The sequence below is a fragment of the Bos javanicus genome, chromosome 6, assembly GCF_032452875.1.
Source record: "Bos javanicus breed banteng chromosome 6, ARS-OSU_banteng_1.0, whole genome shotgun sequence".
NCBI classification, from domain to species: domain Eukaryota; kingdom Metazoa; phylum Chordata; class Mammalia; order Artiodactyla; family Bovidae; genus Bos; species Bos javanicus.
Window position 1 is genome coordinate 55,850,747 of NC_083873.1, and position 16,444 is coordinate 55,867,190.

The window sequence follows — 16,444 nt, forward strand, 5'->3', positions numbered from 1 at the left end:
TATACATCTAAATAGTGACTATATTCAGTGGCTGGTTATCAATTCATGAACTTTTCTAGGTCACGGGGTTCATTCTCTTGCCTTTAAGAAGTATTAATATATTTTAACAGTTTAACCAAAGGTAGACAAGGAAAGAGCAAATATGTGAAATTAATTCATTAAGCTTATTTATGATTTGCTGTTCTTGTTCAAGCTGTAAAAATAAAGGTTAAAACTTATAGCTAGTTGGTTTCTCTTTCAATTATTCTTACTATCTTTATATGCCACCAATGTGAAAAACTAGAAGTTGTTTTATTTCTTAAAGCTACAGTTTTGTCTTTCTAACAAGTCTAACACAACCTACTGTACTTCATAGTCGTTATTTCCCAAGGGACTAACAAATTGAAAGAGAGATGATGGTATGGGGAGGGAGGAGGGAGGAGGGTTCAGGATGGGGAACACATGTATACCTGTGGCGGATTCATTTTGATATTTGGCAAAACTAATACAATTATGTAAAGTTTAAAAATAAAATAAAATTAAAAAAAAAAGAGAGAGAGATGAAAAACAGGACTATGCAATGAAATTCTCTTTTTTAAAATGGTATTAAAACAGCTCTTAAACAATCCCATCTAAAATTAACTGGCCTGGTTTGAGCACTGGGAGAAAAGAATCTATTTCCTCATTTGGTATGTGATAAAACCACTCAAAGTCATCCAGGCCAAGAGCTCTGAAGTCATCCTTATTTCCTATTTCATAAAGCAATTGAAAACCAGCAGACTGATCGAAAACCAACAGATTGGACTCTCCCTCAATAGCCTACCACCAGATCTAGAAAGATCCCAATATCTAAAACCAGCTGGTTTATCTAATCTTATCCAGGTCCCAACTTTAACCCAGTTTCTGCTTTATCACTTCTGTTCTTCTCAAGAGTCACCAGACTGGACTCCCCATCACTGATCCAATGGAGTATCTATTGTCATCAGACAGCACCTGGTATTTCTGACTATTCCTTCCTTCTTGCCCCACTCTTTCTGGGCTTAGTGACACATCCTCTTGGTTTCCTGCTTCACTCTCTGAATAAACTACTTTTATACCCTGGGGTAGCTAATCCCCGGAAAACTGCACCCACCTCCAACATTCTGTGTATTCATCAAAGTCCCAACACATTACTTCTTCCCTTCTCACTCTATAGACCCTCCCTAAGCGATTTCACCTTCTTCATTCTGTATGTGGGTAACTCCAATATTGATATCCCCATTAACCAATCATGAGCATCAGATCCATAAACATAACTCCCTCTAAGCAATTTCTCCTTAAGTGTTTATAAGCACCTCATGTTCAACATGTCAAAAATCAAACTCATCATTTCCCAAGCTCTCTTCCAAACCTGCTCTTTTTCCATTTGTCTCTATTTATTTACATATGTGTATACATACCCACATATATGTACACACATGTGTGTACATCTGTGAATAAACACATAGGTATATAAATATGAGACCCTGTTCTTCACCATACATGGTGCCCTGGATACCTGCATGGGTTTTTGTTCCATAAAGGCTTATAACCCAGTGCACTCACCATCTTCCAGGTTGATTCTTTATTCCCACTTCTGACCTCTCTTCTTTCTGCTTCATCTTTAATTAGGTGGCCACTGGATGGATATATTTTTTCTAGTAAAATAACTTTTCAGGTTTTATTTTTAATTTTATTAAATTCTTTAAGACGCAGAGTGGCACAGCACCACTAAAGGGCTGCTGCTGCTGCTACTGCTAAGTCACTTCAGTCATGTCCGACTCTGTGTGACCCCATAGACAGCAGCCCACCAGGCTCCCCTGTCCCTGGGATTCTCCAGGCAAGAACACTGGAGTGAGTTGCCATTTCCTTCTCCACTGCATGAAAGTGAAAAGTGAAAGTGAAGTCGCTCAGTCGTGTCCAACCCTCAGCGACCCCATGGACTGCAGCCTTCCAGGCTCCTCCGTCCATGGGATTTTCCAGGCAAGAGTACTGGAGTGGGATGCCATTGCCTTCTCCTCAAGTTTTCTAATAAACTTTTTACTTTTTAATAAGATGCTGAAATTTAAATTCTAGTGACATATTATTTATCCAGGCTCCTAATATATTAGTTGACTTAATTTTTGAGAGTGATCTTGGTAAATTAATACTACAACTTGTTTTAAAAAGAAATGCTTACATTGTTAAGTTAAAAACTGTCCTTATCTTGATTTCAAATTGGATTATACCCCTCAGCATCATATAGACACTGGAAGGCTGTACAAAAGTGCTTAAAATAGTGCCTGGTACAAAATAGTGCCTGTAATTTTTATACATTGTCATCATTTTATTATTGCTTTTATCTGAATATTATTGATTTGGAGAAAACAGGGAAAGCAAGTAAAACCAAAATATAAGCATATGATAAACACAGTTGTTTTCCAATGGTTCCTTTTGTATGGCAGCTATGCAAAGAGGTTCAAGAAAAATAACTTGGTTTTATATTTATCCTGTATTTCTCCTACTCTCATCTTAACACATTCTCTATTATTGCCTTTCATAAAAATGCTTTCAACATAACTAGTTGATAATACATGTAGATAAAAAGAGTCTTCTCTGGTGGCTCAGCAGTAAAGAATAGCCTGTCAATGCAGGAGACACAGGTTTGATCCCTGGCTTAGGAAGATACCCTGGAGAAGGAAACAGCAACCCACTCCAGTATTCTTCCTGGGCAACCCCAGGGACAGAGAAGAAGTCCTGGCAAGCTATGGTTTGTGGGGATGCAAAGTTGGATACAACTGAGCACACATGCACATAGATAAAAACTTTATTCTCAAAAACTAAATGAGCAGTTCTGACCATTATTTTGGAATCCTGCTAGTTTTAAACTATTCCATAAACCTTCTGGTTCCTGTTGCCCAGGGTAAAGTTCAAGATGTCATAAGGTAACGAAACATTTAGTCTTCTGGCTTCCTTATCTTGCATTCATGAGGGAGTACACTGCATGTGGTTAGCACTAAATAAAAATTCAGACTGAATAACACTAATCCACATTTGGCACAATTAAAATCTATGTACCACCGGTCAAATCCTTTAAAGACTAAAACTGGTAGAAAAATATCTTGGGTATAGTAACATGATTTTTAAAAATTACATATATATATATATAATACACAGAATAAATTTCACTAGCAAGTTACTGTTTTCTAATTTAAGAACATAAGCTCTGTGAGCTCAAGCAACAAATCTGTATTTTTGACCATTTTTTCTTGCCATGTAGGTAACAGGCAGCAGGCATTCCATAAATATTAATAGATGAAGCACAGGCTGGAATCAAGATTGCCGGGAGAAATATCAATAACCTCAGATATGCAGATAATATCACACACATGGCAGAAAGTGAAGAAGACTAAAGAGCCTCTTGATGAGAGTGAAAGAGGAGAGTGAAAAAGTTGGCTTAAAACTCAACATTCAGAAAACTAAGATCATGGCATCTAGTCCCATCACTTCATGGCAAATAGATGGGGAAACAGTGACAGACTATTTCTGGGGGGCTCCAAGGGTTTTTCCAGGAGTCATGTATGGATGGAGAGTTGGACTATAAAGAAAGCTGAGCGCCAAAGAATTGATGCTGTTGAACTGTGATGTTGGAGAAGACTCTTGAGAGTCCCTTGGACTGCAAGGAGATCCAATTAGTCCATCCTAAAGGAAATCAGTCCTGAATATTCATTGGAAGGACTGATACTGAGCTGAAACTCCAATATTTTGGCCACCTGATGTGAAGAACTGACTCACTGGAAAAGACACTGATGCTGGGGAAGATTGAAGGCAGGAGGAGAAGGGGATGGCAGAGGATGAGATGTTTAGATGGCATCACCGACTCAATGGACATGAGTTTGAGTAAACTCCGGGAGTTGGTGATGGACAGGGAGACCTGGCGTGCTGCGATTCATGGGGTCACAAAGAGTTGGACATGATTGAGCGACTGAACTGAAAAAGTGTATGTGTGCTAGACTTTTAATGCCACAACACTATCTACTCTCTTACTATTATTTCTGAACATGTATGGAACGTATTCTGAGAGAACAGTAAAACTATCATCTGGTAGCAAAATTAGAACCTAAAATACTATTAATCATTTTAAGTCCAGAAATAAAGTAAAAACATAAAATCCTGATATGTCTCTAAGTTAAAAGCACATTCTGACATACGTATCTAATCAGCAATACGTTTACTATCTAAAGCGGCTGGCATCTTCCTATGAAGTTCAAGAAAAGACAGGTTCAGATAATGGCTCAGTCATTATCCTTGTCACTAGCATGGAAGCTCACTGGAGAGAAGGCTAACTGAGCTTTGCTTTTATATTTATCATTTTATATATATATATATATATTTACAAATACTATCTCGCACTCTTGAAGAGCTAAACATTCTAATTATGGGATTTGAAAGCAAATGATAAGATATAAAGAGAAAACAATTTGTTCAGGAGACTATGCCATCGTAGTTGTTGTGATCTGACTCTTGTTGCTCCTTCTCAGGCCCTTCAGCTAGATCATTCCTCCTCTAAAACTGAAGGCCCTGGGACTACCTCCTTGTCTCTTTTCTACCTACAGTCCTCCTCTAGGTGAATCTGATCTGTTCCTTGGCTAAATAAGTCAGTCAAAATGTATGCTGATGACTCTCAAATATTTATCTTTGGCTGTAACCTTTCCACTTAATTCCAGGCTTGTGTATCCACTTTGCTTTCAAACAGAAATCTCCAAGTAATCATTTCCAAAACCAAATTCTTGATCTACTGCCCTAATTGTACTAATACCCTACCTCTACTCTCCATGTATATTTTATCTCAGAATAGAGCACCATAATTCACTTAAAGGCTCAGGCCAAAAACTCTGGGATAATCTCTGACTGTCACAGTCAGTTAATTCATCAACAGATTCACTGACCTCTACCCACACAGTATATCTTACCACTCAACACTATGTCATTAGGAAGTCACCTTTTGCCTGGCCTCTGCAGCAGCATCTTACCTGATGCTCAAACTTTCACTTGTGCCCTCCGAAAGCTATCCATCTAGAGTCAGAAGAGTCATTTAAAAATATAAGTCAGATGACTGAATTTCCTGGCTCTCAAATCAAGGGGTTCTCACCATGCTTAGAATAAAACTCAAGTCTTTACATACCATGGCCTGTAAGGCTCTACAGTCTGGCCCAGGGATATCTCTGTAATCATTTCTTCCCTCTCTCACTCACTGAAATTTCCCTAGCCACAGGAGCTTTCTTGCAGACCTTGAACATGCCAAATACAACTCACTCTTGGGGTCTTCAAAATATCCTTGCCCTTGTGCCTTGTACATTCTATTCAGACTGCTGCATATTTTTTCTTTGTTTTTCCTCCACTCTATACAGATCTCTGATCAGAGATACCTTCTCTTAGCACCCTACTGAAAACAGAATACCACTCTACCAGGTACACTCTCTTTACCTTGTTTTTCTTCAAGCACTTAAAATTAAGGGACATAATACTATGCAAATTTTTGCCTGCTTATATTGTATATTGTTTCCCTGACAAATGTAGATGCTTCATGAAGGCAAAGACCATATCTGTTCTATTCACCACTAATATTCCCAGTACCTATAACAGTACCATAGAGTAGATGCTTAATATTTATTGAAAAACTGAACAAATTCAAGAAATCAGGTTTTAACTATACATGATTCAGGGTATTATTTATACCTATCATATATCTACACTGATAATATATTTACAAATGTCAAAGTGCTTCCAAAGGAAGCAAAGGAATCTAGGTCTGTAGAAAACTACAATAACTGATCCCACTGAGTTTCTCATAATATAAAAATAAGCAAGCTTCACTGGTCTACTCTTTGTACTAAAGAGAATATATACATACACACACAAGATTCAGACAATTTCCAACAGTTTATAAAATAATGAGTTCTCCTCCAAGAGGATAACCAGAATACCCAACTCCATAGATTCGTTGAGATAAAGAACAAAAAGCAAAAATGCACTTACCTCCCTTTTTCTACCAAGAGCAAAACATCCAATTTTTCCCCATTTTGAACGACTGTGCTAATTGCTGGAGGGAAAGAAGTATGAACATATTATTTAAAAGCATTATACAAAATACCTTTATCAACTACTTACTCACTGTTTAGAAGTGAGTCATCATAATTGCATGTGAAATCTACTATTTCCATGTGCAGCAAAGAACTCTGTGCAGATATAAGGGGAGGGGGAAAAAAAAAAAAAAAAAAACTTACTTAGTTCTTGTAGTCGTCTTAAGTGCATTCTATCCTCCTGACCTTCTTGCATTGGAAGGCAAAAACGCAAATTAGATTTGTCCATTGCAAACCAGCCTTTTCTCCACTGATCCAGGGCGTGGCAGTCTTTGTAGTAAAGTTGACCAATCAAATCATAGTCAGCTTCTGTTAAGTTTTCAGCAACAAAGGGAACAAAATGCTGTTAAAACAAATACAAAAAAGTAATAAAGACAGTGAAAACAGGAAATCCCTTACATAACTAAAGATATGAGGGAAAAGGGAAAGAAAAACCTGTTTTTCTGTATTAAAGATTTAGGAGTAATCCAGATTTCAAAACAATTATTTAAACTTGCCATCAGTCTTAAAACTGAAAAGCTGTAAATATAATGCAATTTCAAATGGCAGCATCTTAACCCCTTTTTCTTGATATATACGGAATTGAAACAGGAAGACATTCTCTTTGTCAACTTATGGAATCTTTTAAAATGTCAACCTTCAATGTCTGTCTTCATTTGTATCTTTTATTGAATCTGTTCTTTTCCCGTTTGTGTACACTATGAATAAGAAATCTACCTATAAAAAGACATACACAGAAATGACTTTACAATATTGAAAAGATCTCCACCATCAAGGTATGGCCTTAATTTTACAAATAACTTCTCCAAAATCCTACATTAATTTCTTCTCTGCTTAAGGCTCCAGAAACGTAACTCTTAAACTCATTTGACTACAACCTATGAAAACCTAATTAAGTACGAACATGCTTTCTGGAATCTTGTAAAAAATTTTCATGAACCTCCAAAGGTAAAGAATATTCTCTGGATTTAGGCAATAAAACAATATTTAAATACCTTGGTGAGATGGAGAGAACAAATAAATGGATACCAAGGGGGAAAGGGGTGGTGGGAGGAATTAGAAGATGGAGATTGACAAATATATACTACCAATACTATATATAAAATAAGTAAGGAGAACATATTGTGTGGTGCAGGGAGCTCTACTTAATCACTGCTATGACCTGAATGGGAAGTCCAAAAGGGAGTGAATATATGTAAATGTATGGCTGATTCAATTTGCTGTATAGTAGAAACTAACACGACATTATAAAGCAACTATCTGTGTGCATATGTGCTAAGTCACTTTATTCGTGTCTGACAATTTGTGACCCCATGGACTGTAGCCCGCCAGGCTCCTCTGTCCATGCGATTCTCCAGGCAAGAATACTGGCGTAGGTTCTATGCCCTCCTCCAGGAGATCTTCCCAAGCTAGGGATCAAACCCATGTCTCTCATGTCTTCTGCATTGGCAGGTGGGTTCTTTACCACTAGCACTACATGCAAAGCCCAAAGCAACTATACTCCAATAAAAATGAACAAAAAAATAAATACCTTGGCTATTGCTTCTGTCCATTTTCTTTGCACTTGAGATGTTTCAGCTCCAAATAAAAATGCACGTTCTGAGGGTAAATAAATCTCAAAAGTAAAGATGGGCCTACAGGACATAAGAATAAAAAGGTACTGCTGGTTATGTGTGGCTTTTATGAGAAAAAAATTACACAAAGATCAAGTCTTTAATTAAATTCCTTTTGAAACCTGAATAATAGTGTGAGATCTATCTACCACCTACCTATCATATTTTTCTGTTGCTGGTTTGTACTTTATTCAAATGAATTAAATGGAACACACTGGATCAGACACAAAGAATATTCTTCTGACTAACCACTCTATGTATGGCATGACTTTGCTGATACCCTGATGTGGCAGGGGGCTCTCTTTCTGTCTTCTCTTCCCTCTGAGATCACTCCTTCTTTATTCCAACCCCCTGTTCAAAGCAAACATTGGCCAAACAGTTCTCTAAATAGTTCTCTTCTCATCTTCACAAATTTTCCCTCCATCATCTCAACCGATGTCAAAATGTCATCTCCTTAGTATACATAAAAAGAGGGTAATATCCCACATCTTGAATTTTTCCTTCATTGCTCATCCGTAGCTCCAAGTATTTCTTGGAACACGCTAAGTATATATGTTCAGATCAGTTCAGTCACTCAGTCATGTCCGACTCTTGGTGATCCCATGAACCGCAGCACGCCATGCCTCCCTGTCCATCACCAACTCCTGGAGTTTACCCAAACTCATGTCCATTCAGTTAGTGATGCCATCCAACCATCTCAACCTCTGCCATCCCCTTCTCCTCCTGCCCTCAGTCTTTCCCAGCATCAGGGTCCTTTCAAATAAATCAACTCTTCGCATCAGGTAGCCAATGTATTGGAGTTTCAGGTTCAACATCAATCCTTCCAATGAACACCCAGGACTGGTTTCCTTTAGGATGAACTGGCTGGATCTCTTTGCAGTCCAAGGGACTCTCAAGAGTCTTCTCCAACACCACAGTTCAAAAGCATCAATTCTTTGGTGCTCAGCTTTCTTCACAGTCCAACTCTCACATCCATACATGACCACTGGAAAAACCATAGCCTTGACTAGATGGACCTTTGTTGACAAAGTAATGTCTCTGCTTTTTAATATGCTGTCTAGGTTAGTCATAACTTTCCATCCAAGGAGTAAGCGTCTTTTAATTTCATGGCTGCAGTCACCATCTGCAGTGATTTTAGAGCCCCCAAAAATAAAGTCAGCCACTGTTTCCCCATCCGTTTGCCATGAAGTGATAGGACCAGTGCCATGATCTTAGTTTTCTGAATGTTGAGCTTTAAGCCAACTTTTTCACTCTCCTCTTTAAAGAGGCTCTTTAGTTCTTCTTCACTTTCTGCCATAAGGGTGGTGTCATCTGCATATCTGAGGTTATCTATATATTTCTCCCAGCAATCTTGACTCCAGCTTGCGCTTCCTCCAGTCCAGAGTTTCTCATGATGTACTCTGCATATAAGTTAAATAAGCAGGGTGACAATATACAGCCTTGATGTACTCCTTTTCCTATTTGGAACCAGTCTGTTGTTCCATGTTCAGTTCTAACTGTTGCTTCCTGACCTGCATACAGGTTTCTCTAGAGGTAGGTCACGTAGTCTGGTATTCCCATCTCTTTCAGAGATCTACACAGTCAAAGGCTTTGGCATAGACAATAAAGCAAAAATAGATGTTTTTCTGGATCCTTCTTGCTTTTTCAATGATCCAGCGGATGTTGGCAATTTGATCTCTGGTTCCTCTGCATTTCTAAAACCAGCTTGAACATCTGGAAGTACACGGTTCACGTATTGCTGAAGCCTGGCTTGGAGAATTTTGAGCATTACTTTTACTAGAGTGTGAGATGAGTGCAATTGTGCGGTAGTTTGAGCATTCTTTGGCATTGCCTTTCTTTGGGATTGGAATGAAAACTGACCTTTTCCAGTCCTGTGGCCACTGCTGAGTTTTCCAAATTTGCTGGCATATTGAGTGCAGCACTTTCACAGATTCGTCTTTCAGGATTTGAAATAGCTCAACTGGTATTCCATCACCTCCACTAGCTTTGTTCATAGTGATGTCTCCTAAGGCCCACTTGACTTCACATTCCAGGATGTCTGGCTCTAGGTGAGTGAGCACACCGTCGTGATTATCTGGGTCATGGAGCTCTTATTTGTACAGTTCTTCTGTGTATTCTTGCCACCTCTTCTTAATATCTTCTGCTTCTGTTAGGTCCACACCATTTCTGTCCTTTATTGAAGGACATCATCATCTTTGAACGAAATGTTCCCTTGGTATCTCTAATTTTCTTGAAGAGATCAATAGTCTTTCCCATTCTGTTGTTTTCCTCTATTTCTTTGCATTGATTGCTGAGGAAGGCTTTCTTATCTCTCCTTGCTATTCTTTGGAACTCTGCACTCAAATAGGTATCTCTTTCCTTTTCTCCTTTGCTTTTTGCTTCTCTTTTTTCACAGCTATTTGCAAGGCCTCCCCAGACAGCCATTTTGCTTTTTTGCATTTCTTTTTCTTAGGGATGGTCTTGATCCCTGTATCCTGTACAATGTCACGAACCTCCATCCATAGTTCATCAAGCACTTGATCAGATCTAGTGTCTTAAATCTATTTCTCACTTCCACTGTATAATCATAAGGGATTTGATTTAGGTCATACCTGAATGGTCTAGTGGTTTTCCCCACTTTCTTCAATTTAAGTCTGAATTTGGCAATATGAGTTCATGATCTGAGCCAGAGTCAGCTCCCGGTCTTGTTTTTGCTGACTGTATAGAGCTTCTCCATCTTTGGCTACAAAGAATATAATCAATCTGATTTCAGTGTTGACCATCTGGTGATGTTCTTGTGTAGAGTCTTCTCTTGTGTTGTTGGAAGAGGGTGTTTGACTATGATCAGTGCGTTCTCTTGGCAAAACTGTATTAGCCTTTGCGCTGCTTCATTCTGTACTCCAAGTCCAAATATGCCCGTTACTCCAGGTGTTTTCTTGACTTCCTACTTTTGCATTCCAGTCTCCTACAATGAAAACAACATCTTTTTTGGGTGTTAGTTCTAAAAGGTCTTTTAGGTCTTCATAGAACCATTCAACTTCAGCTTCTTCAGCATTACTGGTCAGGGCATAGACTTGGATTGCTGACATTACCTAAAAACAAAAACTCAAAATACCCTATATTAAACTGATCGTCCTTCTTTCTCTTTCTCACCCCACACCTATTGCTATCTCCTTAACATTCCAGTTTATAGGCATCACCATCTGCCTCATCAACAAGAACAAAACCTTGGAATCTTAATTTATCCTTCCCTTTGACATCAGCATTTCATTCAGTCACACACTGAATGCTACCAGTTCAACCTTAAGAGTCTCTCAACTCACTGTTTTTCTTTTTAATTATTTGCTCCTCTAGTTACACTCTCAGTAATTATATTTTTTGCAACCCGATGGATTACAGCACACCAGGCCTCCATGTCCATCACCAACTCCTAGAGTTTACTCAAACTCATGTTCATTGAGTTCGTAATGCCATCTAACGATCTCATCCTCTGTTGTCCCCTTCTCCTGCCACCTTCAGTCTTTCCCAGCATCAGGGTCTTTTTTTTTTTTTTTTTTTTATGGTAAGCCACATTAAACTGTTTAATCATTTATAATAAAAGCACTATTAAGATTAAAATAATAAATCAACAAATAACCAGTTTTTTCCTCAAAAAGTTAGATTTACTAGAAAACAATAGTCATGTACTGGTCATTATGTGATAATAGTAAAATGTTTCAGTATTTCATATAATTTTATATAAATAACATAGCTTTACAAATCTCTTCCCTAAAATACTATGTTCCTTTATCAGTTTTATAACTGATTTTTGCACATTTTAATATTTATATTTTTCAAAAATTACATTATAAAATGTGATAAGAAACTTTCATACCAAAGATCTTAAAGGGTCAATTTCCAAAAGTCCTCACAGAATCCTACTAAACTATTTGTGAATCAACTATGTTAAATAATGTAAAATAATGTCTACTCTTGAAAACTTTTTTGAGACCATAAAAATGTCAAAATAGATTTAAGAAATTTAGTATTTCAATATGCTATCAAATATGCATAATTTATTTTATTGTGAACATTACCACTGCACTTTTTTGTCATCTATTTTAACCATGATACATTTAGCGAAAGCCTACATTTTGTCATTAAATCACTATATTAAACGGTGAGCCAATCATAAAAATTATGGGACTACATGTGCAAGAATGGAATGATGTAAACTTACTTAAAATTTGATGTGAAGATGTCAGCCTTTCATATTACCTAATGAAATATTTTAATTTTCCCACTTTTTAGTGAATTCCCTAAGGAACTTTTAGAAACTGAAAAATGAGTAGGCTTCAGGAAACCACCAAACTCTTCTGTAAGAAGCAACTGAAGAAGTGAAATGATGATAAAAACACTTATTAGCTGGTATGATACATATCAGAAAATACTTTCAGCTCCTACTCATTTAATGATAGACCTACCCAGTATTTAAACAGAAGTCTTCTTTGTGCACAGCCAGGCAGATGACTTCATTGATATTAATGGTGCCATTAGGCGTGGTAGACTTATCATTTTCATAGTAACTCAAGAAGCCTCCTTCTAGAACACACCACTTTTTATTTGTCTCTAGGAATTTAAAACAAAACAAATAATAAATTGAGCTATACCATAAATCAAAATTTTAAATATATGGTCTTAAATAACTGGATTCAAGTAAATGGATGTATTAGTTTCCTATTTTGTATAAAGAGCATGATACTGCTGCATGGGATATAAAACTATCATACTTAATGCTCTCAAAAAATTTACAACCTAGTAGAAAGGGATGAACAAGACAAAAATAACTATGACACTGATGACCAGAGAAACAGGCAAATCGATAAAGAGACCACTGCAAAACAATGCTGAAATGGTAAAGACTGATGTCTATACAGAGTATTAGGAAGGGAAAATGTAGGGGAAAAAGTATTTGTGGCTGATGTTAGGTAGGTATGCAAAAAACAAATGTCCTTAATGTCCTGTTTAGTAGCAGTGTAGTAGCTCAACTGTGTTGGACTCTGCGACCCCATGGACTACAGCCTGCCAGGCACCTCTGTTCAAGGGATTCCCCAGGCAAGAACACTGAAGTGAGTAAGCCATTTCCTTCTCCAGGGGATCTTCCCTCCACAGGGACTGAACCCAGGACTCCAGCATTGCAGGCAGATTCTTTACCAACTGAGCCACCAGGGAAGCCCTACTGCCCTGTTTAGAGGATTTGAAATTTATCTTTTAAGAGTTCAGCACACTATGGCCTGCAGGCAAAATCCAGATCAACAAATCCAGATCAAATGTTTTGTAAACAAAAAGTTTTACTGTGAAAGGGCCACACCCATTCATTTGTGGATAGCCTGAGGCTGCTTTCTTGAACCAAGTGCAGAGACCATCTGACCTGCAGAGCTTGAAACATTTACTATCTGGCCCTTTTAAGAAAAGTTTGCTAAACTTTGCTTTTAGAGTTGATGGTAAGCCACTGAAATGGTTTCGTTGGAAGGAAATTGCAGGTTTAAATTCTACACACTTACTTTCTGTGAAACATAGATGTGAGAAGGTGAGGCTGAAGGCAGAAGACCAGTTGGGACACTCTCAAAAGTGAAAGATGAAGACCATCCAAGGCAGGCAGTACTACAGTGATAGTAAGGATAATGGGTGGGTAAGGGGGAGAAGGGATGATAGGAAAGGATGGGGACCATAGAGACAGGGAGGAGGGGAGAGAGGAATGCATACATGCACTTGTGTATTCTAAAGGGATAAAACATTTATTGATGGGACATAGGGAGTAAGAGAGAGCTTATTAATGGTTATTAATCATTTTTAGCTTTGATTACAAGGTAGGCAGAAATGCCTATTTTTACCTAAAAGAAAATGAAGTAGAAACAGTTTTAGTGCATGTAATCCAAATTTCCTTGGATATGCACTAAATGAAAGATATCTCCTAGAAATTCAAGTAGGAATACCTATTAGGAAGATTACCCCGTGGATTTGAATCTTCAGGGCAAGGAACAGCCTCAATAACCAGAAAATCTTTAGAGTACAGGCCACAGTTGAAAATGCACAGCAACCGAGGATAACATCTTAGGGAACTTAGGGAACAATGGATATAGAAGGGTTCACAAAGGCAGTGAAACAAATGAGAAGAGACAGTGTATAAACAGAAAAGGGGGGAGCATTTCAGAAAGGAGTAATTACCAACATTAAACACAGAAAGAGTTTCAATAAAATAAGGGCCAAAAATATCAGCTAGTCTTCCAAAAAGGAGGTGACTGCCTGTCCTTTAACTGAGAATTCTGTCTCTCTCATCCTCATCTGAGGTGGGCCCTTCAGAGATCAGACCCATTCTGAAAGGGAAGCTACCCTCAGACTGAAGTGGTAAGGAAAAACTTCACGCGAATTACGGCTTTTGAAATAGCCATTTATATGGAAAAGGTGTGTTTCTAAAGTAGCAAAAAATGCACACTGAGCTACCAATCATTCCATAATTCTGAGAAAGAACTGTGTGAGGAAAGTCATGGGAAGGGGAAACTGTCAAAAACCTATTTGGCCAAAGAAAGAGAATGAAATTAGGACTTTGGGAACAAGACTGCAGGCTCACGGCAGAGGCCAGGCCCCAGGAGTCTTACATGAAAGGTATTTCATAGTTTACACCTTTCTCAGTAGACATGTGGGAGACATTGGAAGGTCTTAGACAAGTGTCAAATGCATGATCCACAAAGTAAATGTAAATACAGAACCTAATTATGCTAATTCTAATGGGAAACAAATGACAGACCTCTTGAAAAAGGTGAGTACAAACTCATTTTAAGTTAGAAATATGGGCTTGAGGAGATTTAACCTTGTAGCATCATCACCATAATCCTTGATGAACCTCATTTTTTTAAGTGAAAATAGGCCAGAGGTCAGACAAAACAGGCATAGATATTACCTCTGAGGATTTATAACAACAAAGCTGTGATAGGAAAAGTTGACATTTCTATTCATCTGGGAAGCAATCAGAAAGCTTTAACAAAACTACATTGGATGGCATTGGTCTGCTTGGGCTAATTCAGACAGGACATCCTCTCTGCTGCAGAACAAGTTTTACTGCTTAATCAGTTACCAGAAGATGTCTACCAAAAGCAAGATTGGGGTCACAGAATGGACAACTCTTAGGACACAAGGTGTTTATAAGACAAGAGGTTGTGTTTATTATGGTGGTTGGATTAGCTGGAAGGGTTGTTCTTTCCTTCTATTCAAACTGGACATTTAGATCAGGGCAGAAAAACATTAGTGCAATTTACGCATGCACAGATAAAGAACTCCAGAGGTGACCTACTGAAATAGTCCTATGAATATTACTAGAGTTATGGTTAACTCTAGAGTTAACCATATAACTAGAGTTACTAGCCTTGACTAGACGGACCTTTCAGTTCAGTTCAGTTCAGTCGTGTCCAACTCTTTGCGACCCCATGAATTGTAGCACGCCAGGCCTCCCTGTCCATCACCAACTCCCAGAGTTCACCCAGACTCACGTCCATTGAGTCAGTGATGCCATCCAGCCATCTCATCCTCTGTCGTCCCCTTCTCCTCCTGCCCCCAATCCCTCCCAGCATCAGAGTCTTTGCCAATGAGTCAACTCTTCGCATGAGGTGGCCAAAGTATTAGAGTTTCAGCTTTAGCATCAGTCCTAAACTCAAAGGCTAACCGGAAACCAGAAGCAGTTGTGTACATGGATACCTGTGTGTCTCTGCTACCTTCCTCCTTGTCCTCATCCTCTTATCATCATGCATATGTGCCATATGTTCTTCTATACATCTTATATGCATTAACTCATTGTATCCTCAGAACAACCCTATCAGGTCAGTTCTACGATTATGTACTCCTTTCCTTTTACCCTGTTCATGGGTACAAGATGGATGGACTTTACCAACATCACATAAATACTCAGCATCAGAGCTGGGAGTAAAACCCAAGCAGTCAACTAGGGAAGGTACCCTTCTATCTACTTCACAACCTCCCTGTCTGTGCCTGATATATGCTTGAAGCATATATGTCCATTGTTTAAATGTACCAGGGTACATTAGAGGTCGTGCCTTCAAATACATATGTGCACAATAAATGAGAGATAGTTCAGGTTAAACTATTATTTTTTAAAACCATAAAGTTGTTTCCTGATGAAGAATTTCCCAAACTGATGGCATTCAGCATCCACAGAAAATAAAAATATGCACTAGGACTCCTTTCATTTAAAATATTTCAGCCTTGAAGAAACATTTTTAAACTATGCAAGCTAGGCATTTATGGAACAAAGGATCTTCAAAATTCCTCAATACTAACCCATAAAATTAAATATAAACAGATAATACATAGTTTCTAGTAAACCGTATCAACCACTTTCTTTTTAAAACTCAAACACTGTCAACAAATCAAGGTAAGATACCAAGGGGAAATAATATGGTTGAGGGGAGAAAACAGAAAACAAAATCAGGAAGCTATTATTCAGCTCTACACTTAGGTTTAACAAGAGCTATCAATCTTTCCTTTCATGAACACTAAATTGGGGAGAAAAAGAAAAATACAGATCAGTCTTCATAACCAGAGGCTAGAAGAACTTCAAATCCTGAAAATCTGAACTGACAATTTGAAGCCTCTGTAACTCTCTGAAGGACTTGCATGCATTTTATTCCTTGACTTTTTTCTTTGTTTTTAATCAGTCTGCTCTGTGGCCATCCTGACAAG

At 38.1% G+C, this 16,444-nt stretch overlaps 1 protein-coding gene across 6 annotated transcripts in view; it reads right to left on the minus strand.

The window, feature by feature from the left end:
- Positions 1 to 16,444, minus strand: part of ARAP2 (ArfGAP with RhoGAP domain, ankyrin repeat and PH domain 2) — a 193,571-nt gene that overhangs the window by 87,176 nt on the left and 89,951 nt on the right. For all 6 annotated transcript variants that reach the window (XR_009736956.1, XR_009736957.1, XM_061419874.1 and 3 more), the window contains 4 exons: positions 12,175 to 12,319; positions 7,651 to 7,753; positions 6,264 to 6,462; positions 6,016 to 6,079 (listed from right to left, as the gene is read on the minus strand). Coding sequence is in view for 4 of the 6 variants with exons in the window: in XM_061419874.1 (XP_061275858.1) it covers positions 6,016 to 6,079; positions 6,264 to 6,462; positions 7,651 to 7,753; positions 12,175 to 12,319 (511 nt within the window). In the remaining 2 variants the exon portion in view is untranslated. The remainder of the gene's footprint in view (positions 1 to 6,015; positions 6,080 to 6,263; positions 6,463 to 7,650; positions 7,754 to 12,174; positions 12,320 to 16,444) is intronic.